This window comes from Equus asinus, chromosome 5, assembly GCF_041296235.1.
Source record: "Equus asinus isolate D_3611 breed Donkey chromosome 5, EquAss-T2T_v2, whole genome shotgun sequence".
Lineage (NCBI taxonomy): Eukaryota > Metazoa > Chordata > Mammalia > Perissodactyla > Equidae > Equus > Equus asinus.
Window position 1 is genome coordinate 10,910,348 of NC_091794.1, and position 19,168 is coordinate 10,929,515.

Here is a 19,168-nt window from a genome sequence, read left to right on the forward strand (position 1 = left end):
TATGTGATTATGTTACCCAAATGCAGAAATGGGCCAATTTTAGTGATGAGATAGAAGAGGAAATGTGTATCCTGAAAAGAAGACTTGACTAGTAGTGAGAATTTTTTAAAAACCAGTGGTGTTTCTGTAACTTGTGTTAATAATGAAGATGGCAAATGAAGATAGCAGAGCTTTAAATGTTTACCCAACATGGTAAATGGTGCAAAGGAAAATAGAAGTTATAAAAAAGTTCTCTTAGATAAATACTAACCTTTCTAAGATTGAGGCTTGTGTATAAACACGTGAAAATCCTGGAAAACAAGCATTTGATTTTAGTTTTGTTTTCCCGAAAGATTTATATTATCAGATCTTGTGTGTGTTCATGTAGTCTGGGGACATGACATCCTGGGGAAACACAGAACGTGGAAGAAGTAGCTATTCTTTTGGTTTGGTGACAGAAAGCCAGCAGATCAAACGGGCATCACTGTAGGAATTTCTCTTAGGTGAATATTAACTTTTCTAAAATGCATTATCCTACTATTTATGGCATTATTTGCAGTTGAGTGGCTTCTCATATAAAACTATAGAATACAACTACTTTTTTCTCACAGTATTGTCTCAAATTGTGGGAATCGGAACCATTTTTTCCTCAAATAGGAACGTTTTCGGTGCATTTATCTTCTGTTGTCTTCCAGAACCCACTCTGTGATGCCTCATGTATCTTCTTTCTTTCAGGTGTCTTCTGGCACTTGCAGGCCTGATGTTTCAGAATCCCCTGAATTGCGTCAGAAGTCCCCATTGTTTCAGTTTGCTGAGGTAATACATTACAGCTTATGTGCAGTGAGGAAATTATCAAGTGAGCCTGAATTTGGGCTGATCGCTGAAACTTAAAGCGACGAAGAACTCTACTTAGCTTAAGTAGCGATAAATGGGAAAATGGAATCAAATTTTGGGAAAGATGGTTTGGAACACCAGAGTCTCTTAATGAAGGAATAACTATATGTGTGTTCATAGAAGCTTATTATTAAGTCATAGTAAATATTATTACACTTAAAGCTCATCACTAATTTTTATTCATGGATAGTAAAGTTAAGAGTATAATTGAGTTATTGTTACAACTGAGTCGTTTGTCAGGCGTTAATTTAACAGGTGTTAAATCAGAAGACAGAATCAACTCATGGTTATTGGCTATGCATTCCTTTTTTTTTTTTTAAGTACCCTTTTCTCTTAACTGAAACTTTAGTATGCAGTGGGCAGTTTTCAGAGTCTTAGGTCTTGTGTCAAACCTGTTGAGCTTGATACATCTCTAGCATTGATTCAAAGAGATGACATGGAAAAGCACATTATCCTTGATATCAAGTCTAAAGGTTGAGACTGCTTCCCGAAATATCTTCATTTACCCTAGAACTCAATATGGAGCCATCATTGATTAATTTTTTCTAAATTTTAAACCACGTGGTCCCCCCTTGATCATTTGAATTGTCTTTCACTAGACCTTTTCTCACCCTGCCATCCTTCTGAGTATTTGGCCACTGGGTTACAGTTTTGTACAAGAAGAGCATATTTTTAGTTTCAGATTTTTTTTCCTCTCTGGTGTTCTTTCCTGGTGGTTCTTAGTATTTCATTGGCAAAACTGCTTTTCACACTGGCGTATTAGGCCATTCTTTTTAAGGCATTGTTTATAATGTGCCTAAATGCCTTGTTGATATCACCAGAATGTTACAACATATACTTGCTGACATGCTACTCCTTATCAGTCACTTTTCTGACTGCCTGTGTGAGATGTGCCATGAATTCCAATTGTTTGTATATCATTTCCTCAAGAATTTAATGGAACAGAGGATTCCCTCTGCACCTCCCTTTTCTACGGTAGTTATGGACATGTTAAGTAATGTTGGTCCCAACTTTGAAAGCAGAAATGCTTAGCCAGTGATCCCTGAACCTTAAAGATCTAATGAAATTTATAAAATTTCATATGAAATTTTGGTTGTATTGACATATGTGCATTTTGGTGGCTTCTACAGCATACTGAAGATTCCAAAGAGATCCCTGACCCTATTGCTTTTATATCAAGGGTCCCTAATCTTTCTTCACACGTTCTCTATTCATGTCATTAACTGGATACCTCCTTTATCTCAATATTCATTCATAAAAACATCCTTTCCTTTAGAAGCTTGTGAAATGCTTTTCAAAAATCTAGGTGGTTTATGCCACTGGTTCTGTTTTGTTCACTATCTGATTTAATTCTTGAAGAAATATATGGTAGGTTAGGTGTTTCCCCTTACATAAACTGTTTATTTTATTTAACTTTTATAGAGGGTTGCTAGGAATGAAAAGTGATGTCTGAAGTAAGACCCACCCAGTTTATAATTCCTAGGACTTCAGGAAAATCCTTGTGGATTCATATTTGCTGTCTGCCACAACTTGCAAATGGTGGTCTTTTGAAATAAGTTTCATGGTTTGACCAAGGAGAATTCTACAACTTTCCCCTCAAATGTCTTCAAAAGCACTTGGTTAAATCTTACCCATTCACTATAGTTTGTTTATATCTAGTTTATTCAATAGGTTCTGGGAGATCTTTTTTCTTTTTACTGACATTTATTTTAAAAATGCTTATAGGTCCAATTCAAAAGATAGAGTGGAATTAAATTTTCCTAATGGCTTTAGCAGTGAATAAAGTCAATAATTCTATCAGTCTCTTTACTAATTCTTTCTCATCCTTAAAAATCACTTTGATACTGTATCACCAGCTGCCTCCATTGTTTTTCTAACCAACTTAAGATGAAAAACTGATTTCTGTGATGGAAGAGTTATGATTGAGGTGCCTTTATTGCTTAGTAGGTACCCTGTGATGGAGTTGGTGGGCACAATTAATTGAAAAAAAAAGACTTTCTGGGGCTGGGAATGGGCCGAATTAATAATGCCCAGGGGTTTTTGCTCTTGTGACTAGCTTTCACTCTATTTTGTAACTGGATAGAAGTTTTGTTCACTTTGGAACCAAAATTGATAACTGATCTTGTTCTCAAAACATCCTTGAAAAGTATTTCCACCTGGCCCTCAGAGCAGACTTTTAATGAGGCTACTGTAATTACCAAGTGGAAGCAAAAGGTCTCCTGGTCCAACCAGGTGTGGTGTGGCAGGATCTTCTATCCACTGCCAGACACCTGAAGAGAGTGTGTGTGTGTATTTGGGGAGGAAGATGTATGGTGTTAAAAAAGAAAGAGATGTTGCTCATATTCATTGAAAACTTCATGGAGTTCTGGTGCCGTGCAGACAGTATATTCTGTGGCTTATCTTCTTCTCACTATAATCCTGTGAAATGGGGATTATCATCATCATCATCATCACCAATTTACACTTGGGAAAATAAGTCCCAGAAAGATTGGTTGAGCTGTCCAAGATCATGTAGCTAGCGAGAGCAGAGCTGCGATTCCATCCCAGATGCCCTGACCCACAGCCAGAGGCTTTTCACAGCTGCTGCTAAGCAGAGACCAGCTCGGGGGCCGTGGGTTAGGGAAGAGAGAGAGTGTCTGGCTCCACTTGCAGCTTCCAGCTCTTAATAATATTTTAAAAGATCCATTGAAATAAGGAAATTCATCTCAACAGGTCTTCTCAACTACTGCTTGTGACGTATACCTGATAATGTCACACGAGACATGGCAAATGAGCCAGACTCGGTCTTTTTGTTCTTTCCAGTCATCTGTTTTTAGAAACATGGCCTTTGTCTTCCTTTATCGTTTATACTGTTCTTCGAAAAGAGATTGAGGGTGATGACTCACGTCTTAATCTTTATCAGTGTCTGCATTGGGAATATATGGCAGAATCTATTAATCCAATATGGGAAAATGTCCTTATGCATTAAAAATTACTTGTTTCCTTTCAGATATCTTCAAGTACATCCCACCCTGATGCTCCTTCGAAACAGTGTCAAGCATCAGCCTTGTTTCAATTTGCAGAGGTATGGCCTTCTTTTTAAATGCTTATTGGGCTCAGAAAACTTAGCGAGCTCAGGAGGTATTGGAATGGAGTTTTTGAACTTGGGCATACCTCTTGACATTACCAACATAATACATATCACAGAACACTTAGTGTGTTTTGCTGCCTTTGCTGTAATCGTAGATCAGCTCCAAATTTTATATCCATTGTATGAGCATTCATTAAAGAGTTCCTTCAGAAGAGTCACTTTCCAGTAATTCGTTTATTTCATTTTACCTTGTGGTTAATTTGTTCTAAAAGCTTGCAAAAACTGCTGTCAACAGGAAGGACATAGGATTCCGATTTATTAAGTTTTTCCAGTAGTGAAGTTAGGTGCCACAGTTCGTGAATAACCCTCACAGCGAATGCAGTGGGGACCACGAGCTGTTAATGATCGGTGCTTACCTTTGATGTGGTGTCGCTCCAGCCGGTATTTTTATTAGTGTTTAATCTCAGGCCTAGATCAGGTTGGCTCTCTCAAGATCTCAGGTTTCTTTGGTTTCTCAGCCAGTCAGAGATCACAGACTCGAGAGCATTTTCTGGGTTAGTGTGATGAGGAGGCCAAATTTGCCACAAACCTCTAGCCTCAACCCTATGCTCGTCTCTAATGAGCACTGTCTGACAAACAGGAAGGTGTGCACAGTTCGTAAAAATATGATGACGTCTGCTGTAGGTCTTTCCCCTTATTCCTTTTTATGAATCCCAACTGAAAAATGCATATCATAAACGAAGCAGTTTTTTATAAGGCTGAGAGAAAATGGCGAGCAGGACTGTTCTGTTTAATATTGATATATTGAAGCACTTTGATTCATTTGAATAAAGAGTGCTGCATAAATGAAATGTAAAATGATATCCTTTTGGCAGGAGAAAACCCAGCATCTTACTTTGAAAATGAGAAAAAATCACTTTCAGCTCTTATATTAAAAAAAAAAAATGCTGCTGCTTCTTAGGACACTTGTGTCAAGCTCCGTCTCCACACCACCTGCTCATCTGTTTGCTTTCTCTGCTGCAGTATTTGCTTTCACTGTCTAGGGCTATTCTATAAAACTGGTAACGAAAATACCGTATAATGTTATCATTTCATGAAGAACAATTTGCTTGATGAATCTGAATAAATTAAGATTTTATTATAATTTTTCATTGTGATAAACAGGCTGTTATTTTCACTGTCTGGGGAAATAGTTTTGTTTAATACTTCCTTGCTTTCCTCCAGTTGTTGACATCCATTTATTTGATATGAATAATTTTTTCAAGAGTAAAAAAAGAATTTTGGCACAGTGGCTAGATTTATTTTTAATGTTGATCCTTGAACCAGTTCCATGCAACTTTTTAGAAAATTTCCTTCCAAACTATGTATTCACTGTATATTCTGTTCGATTAAATTCTACAGTCTGTACCATGAATATTAGGAAGGTGCTGGCTCATCTTTGACACACCTGATATTTACGGATGCATTGACCGCCAAGATCTTCAACCTCACTTACAGTGTCAGTGTGGGATATCTCGGCTGGCTGTGTCTACCAGTTACGCCCCTCAGAGCGTGATTGTTATTTAAGTGATCCCATCTTCAGATTTATTAGGAGCTGCTGAAGCCCTGGGCAGCTCTGAGTGCCCAGTTTGGTGGTGTAACAGCTGCTGTCCTGTGATTCTGGAGAATGAGGTTCCATGCCTCTGTGAAACAAATTAAGTTTGTCCTTGCTGCTCCATATGCTGGTTCCTCAAAGCACGAGAAGGTTTTTGTGTAGAGAAGAGAGCCTTCTCTTGGGAGTTGTACAAGGACACATTTCCAGATGTCACGCCTCACTTCTGAGGGCTTTTGGGTTTTGACCATGGGACATATACAAGATTTGAGGAAGCTTAAAAAAAATTGTTATTTTGAAAACTTATTGGGAGTTGTTTCACAGCATCATAACACAGGGAGGCATGCATGATGGAGAAACCAGAATAAGATGTTTTGCCCTAGAATCAAATGTACTTCCCCCTCGCAACTCACTATATTATTTTTCCTAGTTATATTTTGCACAGTTTGATAATATGAACACTTTTCATTCCTAAGCAAATTATTACATAACATGATTATTGAACTGCAAATGTTCTATGTGATTATAAAAGAGAAATACGTGTTTCTCTGAGGATGTATAACCTCTCTACTCACTTTCCTCAGCTGACCCAAGAGAACCCTAAGTGTCAGTCTTTAACATCTCATGATCTGACCATGTTGTCAGCCCATTCTGGGCTGGTTTATTGAAAACTAAACAAGCGCTAACTAGATGAACTAATAAAATTATCTGCTAAAATCTGCTATGAGCATATACATTGTAGTAGAAATAGAATATTTCTAATTACTAACTATGATCGTAGCCCTAAAGCTCTTATAATTATTTCATAACACACCCATCACCTTTGAAAAAACACAAACTCTTGAAATTCTCATTCTAATTAGTCTATAGCAGAGGTTCTCAAACTGGCAAATACATCCGTCACCTCAAAGGCTCGTTCAAACACAGATGGCTGGGCTCCACCCCAGAGTTTCTGATTTATTAAATCTGGAGTGGGGCCTGAATTTGCATTTCCAACAAGTTTCCTATTAAGAAACCACAGTTTGAGACTGCTGCTCTATAGTTGATCATTTTAACCCTGAGTTATTAAACTGTCGTTGTTAAGGCGCCTCCTAGTCTCTCTGGGACCTCATAGGGTAAGGGTGAAGTAAGGAAGGGATAGATGTAAAATAGAAAATTACCCAGGGGGCCACTTTATACCCCCATCCCTTTTCAGAGGGATTCTCGGTCCTGAAAAGTGTATGTTTATATAATTTAGGAAACAATTTACTCTTTAAAAATGTTTAGCTTTGTAATATTTTAAGATCAGGCATGGGAGATTCCTAGAGACCATTCCTGCTAATTTCACTGACAAACATTCATAAATCTACAAAGAGATTAGCTAGACCTTCTCTTGGCAATGGGTCATTTATCATGTAATATAATTAGCCTAGAAACACACTTTTTAAAAAACAGCAAACCCTGGGCATTTCTTTAAGTTTAAAATGTTTTTTTCTTTCACATCAAGTCCTGGGTCTCTGCCTTGCAAGCTGAGAAGGATATTTTTCCTTCCTAACCAAATCTAATAGTTTAAAAACCCCTTGAAGTTAACCTATATGGAACCATGAAACTGAATAAAGAACATATTGTTTGTAGGTTCCTCATGAATGTTTACATTTAGACGGAGAAAAATATATCTGCTCTACGAGATCTGGAAAGAAATACAGGGTTCAAAGCCTCTCCCCCACTCCCCCCATTTCAAGCTGTCTCCGCTTCCTCACTGACGCTCAGGATTCACCTAGATTCAGCATGGCCCCTCTGAAGGGCCGTCACTGTTTCCAGGCGCTGATCCGTTAAGTTGATCTGTGTGAGTTTCCTTTCTGCATCACCTGTTGTTTACTGATCGAGGGACCCATCCGTCACTTTTCAGTCTCATTTACTGGAGACTAATGGCCAAATGTAATGCCGGAAGGGCACCGTTGTCTCCCTTTATTTAACAAGTCTGAGCTCCGTGACCAGTCCACTTATTCTCTTCTCTGCTGTGTGGCTGACTCTTAGACCTAGAGTCTATCTTTGCATTGAAAAATTGCTTATTGACTTTGAAGACAGAGAGCCAATCTGGATGATTTAGACAAATAGCTTTGGACATTAAAACTTTCCTTAGAAGGTATTTACTTTGTCAATATAAATACGGCCATAATCTCATCAAATTTAAGGTGTTGTCACAGGTGGATGCGAGCAATAGGTGCAAATTTAAAGTGTTCATTTTCGTGATGGAATGCTCAGTATGTTGCAGAGTACTGCACTCGACAAAAACACCATATACTCACACCACAGCTAATCAGTGTGAAAGTATTATGTGTTTTATGAGAAGCATTAATATTTCTTTTAAGATAAGAAAGACCAGTCGTCTCCTATTGTTCATTTGCTCTTTGATTCATTAATTCCTTCAATAATTATGGGTCATTTCCTCCCAGGCTGCGATGTTGATGATACCCCTCATAATTGCAAAAGACTTCCACCATTGCTTAATCTGCTTTTGATCTTTACCACTTGTTTCCTTAGTGCTCTCCCCCACCTCAGGCAGCTATAAAATTAGCAGTTTAACATCCCGGGTGATAATTTCTCTTAACACCTTTGCTGTACCTCAGTTACGCTCACACCCACCCTGTTTGTCAGAACTCTACACAATTACCAAAGGAGAGACCACAGTGGAGTTAACAGATTGGCAAGCACCATCCAACTCGAGGAAGATAAACAGCAGCATAGCCACGAACGCACGATGCAGTATGGCCCACTCGTGCCCCCACCTGGGAGTGTAACATGACACACGCTTCTCCCCACTAGCTGACCAGTCATTATAAAACATGAATTAGCTATATTGTTCTTAATTGAAAGGCTATGTATATGTCTCTCAAACAGAGAAAAAGTGGGGTGAATGAACACGGGTGGAACAGATCGGTGTGGTACAAGCTATGCTTATAATCAAAGCCCTCAGAGGAGATGAGATTACTGTGAGAAAATGTGTAAATAAAGAGAGAGTGGGCCCTAAGACAGAAATCTGAGGAAAAACGTTTAAGGGATCACCATAGAAAGACCAGCTAGCAAAGAACAACAGGAGTGACTTGAGAGGTGGGAGGAAAACAGGACCCATGTGGTAATGGAAGCCCAGAGAAGAGGTTCCTAAAAGAATGCTCAGCCACATTGAATGCTGTGGAGGAATCAAGATAAGGCTTAGCCATAGACATCAATGTATGTCCAGTTTTCCAAAAAAAATTATGCCCCCTGCCAAAAAAATTAAGCCAAAAGACATTCTTAGAAAGCGTATCTTACCTCTAAGTCATTAAATGAAAATTTTATTCTTAGATGATTCTAGAAATATTGGGCTACTAAAATATATTGACCGCCCACACCCCAACCCCCACCCCCGGTCAAAGCCTTTTTGGAAATCAGGCTTACAGCAAACTTGAGCATTTAAAATACTGCCCTATACCTGCAGATAGGCTAAAATCCTCTGTAGGCGGTGAGGAAAACTGGTCTTACTAAACGTAGGTGGTTCCTTTTGAAAGGCAAGGAACCGTTAATCTCAAGCCTTGAGTCAGACAGCTGTCCGTGAGCTCAGATGGCAGGTAGTGTGTCTGTGCAGTTCCCCTGGGAGCCTCTCTGTGTGCCATGCGCTGCACGGGGCCCAGGGAATTGGTAGTGAACACACACAAAGCATCAGGGAGGATAAACCTACAGGGACGAAAGTGACAGCAGAGGGAGCCAGTGGAAGAACTAGAAACAGTGTCTGTAGCGTTACACAGCTGCTTGTCCTTCAGTGGTTCTTGAGGGTGTTGTATGATTATGCAACAAATTCAGTACTCTACAAATTACTAAATTTAATAATTATCCTCTGACCTTGCAATTTTTAATTTCGTTCCAATTTCAGTGTGTAACTAGTATTTGGAATTGTACTGAGTTTGTTTATTAGTGTTAATAATGATAAATCCTTATTACTAATAATTGCACCATTTATTGAGAGCATAATATGGGCTCAGCATGGTGTCACACTCTTCACTAACAGAAAATCTAAGGCAGGCGTTATTGTTTTCATCTTGAAGATAAGGTAACTGAGGCTCAGCGTCTTATTTGCTTAAGTCCTCACAGCAAAAAGTAATGCAGGTGTGTCTGACACAGAAGCCATGTCCTTATTACACAACCTTGGTTCAGGGACTGGCACTGGTGTTCAGTACCCCCAAGTCGCTGAGAGTCGGGGATTGTATTACTGTATTTGTTTCTCTTAGTCCAGTGATAAGGTGAGTCATTGAATTCAACTTGTCTAGAAAAAGTAGAAGTGGCATATATCAGAGAAAATTCGCCTAGAGGAAGACATTCCAAACTTCAGAAAGATTGAGCCGCATAAGTTGATCTTCTAAAGAAAAAGTGATTGAGATGAATAGGAAAGGACTTTATTAAAAATGATAACACCTAGGAAGAAAAGGTCCTTAAGACTTTCTTAAACTAGACCCTTCTGACTCTCCAAGGGCCTCTTGTCCAGCAGGTGTTCTTGGAGAATTCCCTGTAGCAGCAGGCACCCCGTCTCTCCTGGAGCTGGCAGCTCCACAGAGTCCCTGGGGGTCTTGGGGTCCCCTGTAAGGACGTAGTCACAAGGCAGGATTGCCTCCTAAACCGAACTGAGAAATGCCTCCGTCTTAAAGTGAGAAAGAATTCAGGATCACGAAGAATATAAAAAGCTTAGACCATAGCTCGCTGCTCTAATGATGACAGAACTTCTCCAGGAGAAAGATGCCTTGTAAAGATCCTTAAGAATGTATGTCCTTCTCAGCTCTTTACTGAGTTAGGCAAGAAATTGAAAATGAAGTTTTCATGTAAAAATGAGAAAGCACAGTGCTCTTCCTTGTTATCAGTGCCTGGCTGCTGGTTAGCCAGATTTGCAGATGAGCATGCAGTCAATGTAATGTCATATATATCGATGTTTTACTACAGTGCATGTCCTTATCTGTACAACTTATTTAGGCTTCTGGTCTTGATGGTCAATCTGCGTGTGCTTTAGAGCATACTCACAAAGCCAGGGCCAATGTTTTATATAAACTCTTAGCTTCCTGAGCTCCCGTCCTACTGCCTACCACGTTTATATTAGATTCTTAAAGAAATTTTTGTTGACTGACTTCATGCTATCTTTCCACAGAAATCCCAAATATATTCCTTAAAAAAAATTAACTAATTGCTTTGGTAAATACAAAATGATTCTAAGTCCCTTTTATATTTGGCCAGTTGATGAATTGGTATTTATATACAAATGGAAATGCATGTCTTGTTTTAAAGTTATAGAGTTCAGTTTCAAGCCTGAAATATACAAGATAATACTCTCGTCATTAAAAAGCCACCCAAGCAAGCCACACCTGATTTTTGTTACTATTTTTGAGGTTAGTTAACTAAAATTGGTTTCAAAATTATAATCCCAAGCATGACACATTTAAAGTTATTTGGTTCTTGGGAGCAGTGATGTTCTTATAAACTAAGGAAAGTTCCTGAATGAGTGTGAATGGGAAGCAAAGATTCTGATATTACAATTAATGTTATTTGTATGAATTGTTTTCAATATAGATTTCATCAAACACTTCGCAGTTGGGTGGTGCCGAACCTGTGAAACGCTGTGGAAAGTCTGCGCTCTTTCAACTGGCAGAGGCAAGTTTCCAAGAATATATTGAGATGAGATCTGCAGAGTGGAAATGGCAGAAAAGTTAATCATAACAGTGTTCCTCAAACTGCACCATCTCACCTGGGACCAGAAAGTCTGTTGTATCTAATTTTCAACAATAAGGGGGCTAACCTTTAATTTAGGAAAAAAGGAATTTTGGTTCTAAAAATCATTAAGCATTGAAAAAGGTTACCTGGGGAACCTTCGAAATCGTTTTCGCAGGTAGTATTTTAAAATAAGGTCAGTTTTTGTCTCTCTCAGATTGGTTAAATAAGTCCAGCTTGAACCCAGAGTAATGAGCTCAGTCATTTTCCTCTCCTCTGATTCTCTTATAACATCTATAAATCCCCAGAAGGCACTACTTTCAAACCAGGTGGTTGATGTTTTAATTTTTGTCTTTTTCAGTGAAGAACTCAAATGACGTGTTCTAAAGTCTGGTTTTATGACATCTATCCGTTGTACATTTGATGTGATGTGGGTGTAAAATGCTACTGTTCCCTTGGCAAAGTAGACAATGTGTTTTGACAGAGCCCTCCCTTGGTGGGCGATGGGTTGCGGGGAAGATGCTGGAAGCTGCTGTTGCTAGCCTGGGCAGGAACAATGGCTTTCTCTGCCAAGCTGCGACCGCTCTGCCTTAAGGGAACATGTGAAACAAATGTCTTTAGCACCAGGACGCTGTAGTGATAGTTTTCTCTTTGGTGAGACAAATTAGGAGGTACAAAATGGGCGACCACAATCTCTTATATTAAACTTTTTCTGTTTTCTCACTTCTCTGTCTTCCTTCCAATGAGTTCCTTCTAAGTTTTTTGTGGAGTGATAGGGTTCTTTTATAAATCCTGTGTAGTTTATTGAACTTAAAGGGATGAACTATCATTTTCAAATTTTATGGTAGCTTATATCATAAAAATATAGGAGTTTTCAATATCTTTAGATTAAACTTTTAAAGTCTAGCCAGATTCAAATTAGAAATACAAAAATACAAAGGCCCAAGAAAGTAAAGAACTGTATAAACAGTGGAACAAATTGACCTGTTGTTGTCAGACAAGTGATATGCCTCCTGTGTAAGAAAAATTCAGACCCAAACAGAGGGCTATGAATGACTAGAAAACGTATGAAGACCACAGGAAATAGTTTGAAAAAGAACTGGGTGAGTCAGGGGCCAGCCCGGTGGTACAGCGGTTAAGTTCGCACATTCCGCTTCTCAGCGGCCCGGGGTTCGCCGGTTCGTATCCCGGGTACAGACACGGCGGCACTGCTTGGCACGCCATGCTGTGGTAGACATCCCACATATGAAGTAGAGGAAGATGGGCATGGATGTGAGCTCAGGACCAGGCTTCCTCAGCAAAAAGAGGAGGACTGGCAGTAGCTAGCTCAGGGCTAATCTTCCTAAAAAAAAAAAAGAATTGGGTGAGTCAGTGGCAAAGTACTAGTTCAGATGGAACCAAAATGGTCAAGATGTGGCTACAAGTGTGTCTTTGGAGTTAGAGTTGTAAACAAGTCTTAGAGAAACCATGAGGTCATGAACTTGTCTAGCACCGTCAAGACTATGTGGATCGTCAAGACAAATTGTTTGGAAGAAGTGATTATTTTTCTTGAATAATATGAATATATGGCCCTCTCTGCATTTCCTGGTGATGTGTAAATGTGTGTGTGTTTGTACACATATACACAAAGATATACATATGTATAAGTTTTTAAAATATTAAACAACACTAAATTGTAAAACAAACTGTCAATATTAATATATCTTTATTCAACAGTTTTGTGTTAGAAACGTATGGACCTTTGAGGTACTTTGCTGTGGGGGGTGCTAGAGAGATGAATTTGTCTCGTTTTCTTTCTTCAGCATAACAGTCATAAAAAAAGGATTCCCTATTAAATCAGAGCTCATTAAAAAGAACACTCTTCTAATTTGTAGGGACGCATCCCAAATATGAAACAGATGCTCTGGTTTAACAGATGTTTGAATGCTGCTATCATAATTTAAAGGGGTAAAATGACTGAAATAAGCCTATTCCAATTATAGCAAATCAGCTTAGACTCAGACTTAGTTTCCTATAACATCCAAGTAAAATGTATGCTTTTGATGAAACAAGGTCGCTAAAAAATAATTTACCAAGAAAATCTTCACACATGATTATTTGCACCACATGAATATGATGCCGTAATGCTAATAGACTGTGTTTTACAATAGCATCCTCAAGCCTTCCCACTTGCTAATTAGACATCAATACGTGCACAATGGATTCATCAGTGTCTCCACAGAATCGCCAGGAGAAATAGGCTTCCTCCATTTCTTTTCTATTCCATGTGTATTGGAAGTTCATTTTTCTTGAACAAAAGATAATGTTTAATTATTTTGGGCACCTCTTTAAATAAATAGAACAGGATATTGAGGAGGATTTTTCCTGTTGCCCAGAATTGGTGCTGTTGTCTGAAATCTGAAGAAACAGCTTTAAATTCACACATTGCAAAAGGAAAGCCACCAAGAAGCCACCTGCAGTTTGGGCCAGTCCCTTCTATCGGGATTTATAGAGACAGCCTAATCCAGCTGCTATCCCACATGCCACTCCAGGGGTTTCTCCTCTCATGCCCACGCTACCCCCGAGTCATCAGTGGGGGGGGGCATCACAGGCTCTCCCGCCATCTGGAGTGTTTTGGCCTTTCATGCTGTCCTGAGGAGGAAGGGGAGGAAGTGCTTTCCATTCTCACCCCTGCCCCCATCAAGCAAAGTGAAGATAACTCTAAGGGAACCCCTCTTAAAGACTGGGGGTGAGGGGCTGGCCCAGTGGTGTAGTGGTTGGGTTTGTATGTTTCCACTGCAGTGGCCTGGGATTCGCAGGTTCAGATCCTGGGTGCGGACCTACACACTGCTCATCAGCCGTGCTGTGGTGGTGTCCCATATACAAAGTAGAGGAAGATTGGTGCAGGTGTTAGCTCAGGGACAATCTTCCTCACTGAAAAAAAAAAAAAAGACTAGGAGTGGTACCTGCAACAAGTCTCTTCTCATTCTTCAGCGAGAAGCAAGAAGTGTTTAAGACATAGGTTGTTGCTCTGCCTTTCACCTGTCTGACCAGGCAAAAGAGAACTGGAGGAAATGGGCAGCAGGGAGAGACTTGCAATAGCTGGCTGCTATCTCTATTTGGGGCTATGAGGATGTGTGAGTTTCCCAGGGGTCAATTGGACAAATAGGAAGTCGTTCAGCTTGATCAGGCAAGAAGCCAAGGAACAGTCATGAGGAGGGGGCAGCAGCAGGCAGGCTGCGGGCAGTCTCTCACATCAGGAAGTGTGTGGCAGAGACGACTTTGCTCAGGACACTGACGAGCTCCCACAAGCAGGAGTGAAGTTCAGCTGGTTTGCACCAGTACAACTGTCCTGATACTGAAATACCAAAATACTTCCTCTTGTTAGTAAAAAGGCTGTGACCCAAACCCCCTGAGGACGCTTGCAGCAACTCTGCCAGCATCCCTGGGCCCCCCTGATCCTTCCAGCAACTGGAGAGCACAGCAAGGGGCCTCCAGGGCCCTGTTCCGGCCCTGAGACCACGTCCGTTCCGATCAATTGGCCTCCGTGCCTGTTAAGTATTTTGTGTATCATCCCGCCTCTTGGCATCCCCTGACAAGGTCATTCCGCCTGATGTAGAATTAGCAAGGACAGACAGGAAAAGAAAGAAAGAACCACAGGCAGTTAGGTTTACCTCCACCAACCTCCTCCTGTCTTCTAAACGAGAGGCTTTAGGCCTTATGAAGGAAGGGCGAGGAAACCCAAGAACTAACCACTCACCCTTCCCCAACTCCATTCCTGTGGGCTGGCACGGGAGAAGGAGGGAATGAGGAGACCACCCAAAGACAGGGGCTGTTGCTTGTAAGAAATGTCTTCTGCGCGAGAAGCAGGAAATGTTTTAGGCATGAGTTTATTGCTGTTCCTAGACCTAGAGAGCAGGCGAAGAAAAAAAATTGGAGGATGTCAACAGCAGAGACAGAGACCTGGACAGGCCTGCAATCTCACTTTGGCTTTGTGAGGCCCTCTTCCCATTTCCCGGGACCCCAAAGCCAAGGGATCCCTGGGGAAGACCCTGCCTCGGGCCTTTGATTGGTATTTTAAACTGGATGGATTTTTAATAGCTGAAAGTGACCTGAAAATTCTGGGATCTGTTCCAGGTATTTTTCAGGAATCTACTCCAGCTAGGAAAGGAGATTTCTTAGTGCTGCTGAGGTCAGGGAATTAAGAAAAATACAACCCTTTAGGTTGGAACCTCCATGAGGTGCATACTGTTCAGTTAACAGTTACTTAATTGGCACAAGTACCGTAACATATTGTGTTTCCTTTCATTTTGAAATTAATTAGGTTAGGTCATATAAAGAACAAGGCAGCAGAGCATCCGCCCAGAGATCCTAATAATTGCTGTAGTGGGAGGACACACAGAGACATCTTTACCTGTACATTTTAGCAAGGAAAATTCTAAACTTGAAGCTCTCTGGTACCAAGATTGCCTAGTATAATAAGTGGAGCAGTTTATTCATTTATTCTAACAAATGGTGATTATTGAGGCTCTACTCCAGGCCAGTAACAGTGAGGCCACTGAAGCCACCTGCATGTGGATGTAGAATATTTTTAGTGTGATGAGCTAACCTGTGAGCCTTCTCCAAGGTCAGTGGTACAGGAGTGCTTCACCTCCAGGTATGGTTTTGGTGTTCTGGAGTGCCACTAGGGGCTGGGGCGTAAGCCTAAAAGTATTAATGTTTGTTTTACTTCTGATTTATCTGAAATAATCTCATGTGTTCTTTAAAATAGATTATAAATTTTAGTAGCAGATTTTATCTGCAGGTAAGTTTTATTATCTAACCTAAGATGATACTGACTGACAATTATTGTCTACTGTGTGCTGGATACTGTTCTAAGTACCTTACATGTGCTCACTGAATTCTCCCCCCAGGTCCTCTGAGGTAGATGCTATTGTCCTTCCTCTTTCACACATTAGGAAACGAGCAGAGAGGTTGTGAGTTGCCTAAGGTCACGTGGACAGGAAGTGTTGGAGCCTTGGTGGAAACCCCGGCTGGCTGGGCTCTTCTGTCCCCTTGTTCTAGATGAATATAAAAGACTGTACAAGTTGCTTGTTATAGGAGTTTGCATGTTATGGAAAGCTCTATGGAAGACAGCTTACTCCTACACAGAAGTGTATGGCTGAATAAGATGACAGATTGTTCAAGGCGCTGTCAAAGAAATGGGGCTGATATTCCTTTTTTTAAAAAGTGTCTGCACTTTTGAAACTGCCAAAATATATCTTACACCCTTAAATAAGTGTCTGTCTGTGAATATACTTTGGAAGGTACTGTGAAGGCTTTAGGAAATCATGATGTACAGCCCTGTCCTCCAGGAGCTTGTTCTCCAGTTGCAAAGAGATAAGGTATAAAAAGTTAAGGGATAAGAAAGAAATAGTGCAGGTGGTTTCACAGGGGACCATGCGATGGAATGACAAAGCTCCTCTGAGTGCTGAGTGATACACTAAGTGAGAGTGTGAGAGCAGGAAACGGAGAGGTTAACATTAGCAGGAGCATCTGAGGACCCAGCACAGGGGGGAAAGCATGAAGACGGTTCTCGATGAAGGAGTTGTTTAGGAACAGAGGTTGAAACTAGCAGCCTTTGGGCCACATCCAACTTGGCAGAGATGCTCTCTTTGACCCACAATTTGTTGACCTGTATTACATTTTATGTTTGAATTAGAAGCTAATATTTTAAAATTATGGATTTCAAATGAATACATATTTCTGACTTCTCATGAAAATTTAGGGGATCTGGAGACACTGGGCCAGGCTTCCTGCATGACAACAGTGGGTCAGAGCTAATAAGTGGCTGTCCCCTTAGAGAGGAGTTTGCTGTGCAAATGTCACCGTCCTCTCCTTTTCCTGCTGAGCCCTGACTTGGGGCCAACAGTCATTGCCAGCATCCACTTAAACTTGTCCACTGCCCTCTTTTACACCTACGCACCCATGTGCAGTGGAGATTGTGACTTATGCGTAATTAAATGGAGAGATGGGGGAGATGCAGCAGAGGGATAAAGGCAGGCAGATGTGAGAGAGGTGGATGACAAATCCGTCAGACTGACTGGAGTAGAGGCTGTTGTGCTGGGAGGTTACAGCGGGTGAAGGTCAACTGCAGCTGCAGAATTGGGAGGGTGTGTAGTGTGAAGCAAAGACATGTATACTTGAAAATAATGAGGAGCAGTTGAAGATGTGGGGCTGGGGTGCACAGCGATGGAGGCAGCACTTGGAAAGACACATGGCTGCTGTGTGTAGAATAGAGTGGAATGCCTCTGTGGACTTCCACATGTGAGAAGACAAGAGGCAGGATTGGGGAGCTGGCAGCGAGGAGGGTAGCAGAAACAAGACACCAGGGAGGTTGCGGGGGATTCGGCTGGATTTGGTGATTGAGTCGATGTGAGAGGCAAAGCAAAAGGGGAGTCAGAGACGACTCCAACTCTGAACCTGAGTGTGTGGGAGAGAATGGCTTCCAGAAGCTTGACCCTGACCTTGGAGCCCTCCTTCAGGATGCCTGGGTGTTTGCGAACAAAGAAGAAGCCCGAATAGTAGAAAAGAAGAGGAGAAAGATGCTGAGAGAGAAGGGACAACTGAAGAAATCCAAGACTGAGAGTCAAGGAGGGAGGGGCTTGCCAGCTAGGTCAAGATTGGAGCTTGGAAAGCAGAGAGCCGAGCTCATCTGAGCCTAGAAGAGAGAAAGATGGAAGATGGTGCCCCCGGGAGTGCTGAATTGAGTCTGTGGTACCCGTAGTCTGCGTTGTTCTTTTCCTCTTTATCATGATTCATGAAGCTAGTTATGTGTTCGGGTGAAGTTGAAGAAAGAGGATATACTCATCATATGTAAGAAGCAGGATTACAGGTCTGGTAGGTCTCAGGGAATTGAAAAAGTTGTCATTACCCCTATTTATTAAAAAAGGATGAAGACATTTTTCAGAGGCCTCGAGTCCCTAGTTTTTCTTAATTCTTACTTTCAAAAACTCCTTATAATTAAAATCAAATAGGTAAAGATGAATTTACTCCAGTATCTATAAGAACTGGGAGGGTGTTTAGTGTGAACAAAAGACGAAGAAGCAGAGGCCACCCTCACCCCATCCGGAGTCTTCAGAAATGGTCTAGTTTCTGAAGAAATACTGCATGAAGAGAAACATCTGAACCACCGTTGCACCTGGCCCAGTTGTTTCAGCAAACCACATAGTAAACGCCCAGATCTCAGTGTTGAGAGACACGTAGACCGCTGTTCTGCAGCCAGTTATCTTTTATAATAAAGAAAATTGAATTTTCTTAGCAGTGAGGCTATTCTTTATTCTCTGAAACCATCAGCCAGTGTATTTTTATGGCAAAAACATTCTGGTTTTATTTAATTATGGGAGAAATGCACATCTTGGAAAAGACTGCTAAATGCCTTCCTAGGGTTATGTCTGCGCTGTCTTGGCAGATAATAAGCTGGTACAAAATGATTGTAAACATACCTTGGCTGCAAAATATTGGTTTTGTACTCAAAAGCAGAGATTGTGAAATTGAAACTTCTTGATTAGTGTCAGTGGGTCTGTTTTTACACTGTCTTGTTTTTAATCAGGTTGGCTCTTTTATAATAGACAATGAAAGACAAAGTATAATTAGGAGTGAAATGATGATAGGGTACATTTTGGAACTTCTTACCCATTTCTTTGTACCAGTGAAAGGGCGTCTACTTCTTATCTAGTACAGTAGTCCCCACTTTTCCACGGTTTCACTTTCCATTGTTTCAGTTACCCGCAGTCAACTGCGGTCCAAAATATTAAATGGAAATTTCCAGAAACAAAAATTCATAAGTTTTCAATCGCAGGCCATTCTGAGTAGCATGATGAAATCTTGTGCTGCCTGAGGCATGACTCCTCCCTTTGTCCAGTGGATCCAGCTGTGTAGGCCACCTGCCTGGTAGTACTTAGTAGCTG

The 19,168-nt window shown here is 40.8% G+C and overlaps 1 protein-coding gene across 19 annotated transcripts in view; it reads left to right on the forward strand.

The window, feature by feature from the left end:
• Positions 1 to 19,168, forward strand: part of BBX (BBX high mobility group box domain containing) — a 258,518-nt gene that overhangs the window by 200,059 nt on the left and 39,291 nt on the right. For all 19 annotated transcript variants that reach the window (XM_014853213.3, XM_014853218.3, XM_070508709.1 and 16 more), the window contains 3 exons: positions 715 to 795; positions 3,863 to 3,937; positions 11,103 to 11,183. In XM_014853213.3, coding sequence (XP_014708699.1) covers positions 715 to 795; positions 3,863 to 3,937; positions 11,103 to 11,183 — 237 coding nt within the window. The remainder of the gene's footprint in view (positions 1 to 714; positions 796 to 3,862; positions 3,938 to 11,102; positions 11,184 to 19,168) is intronic.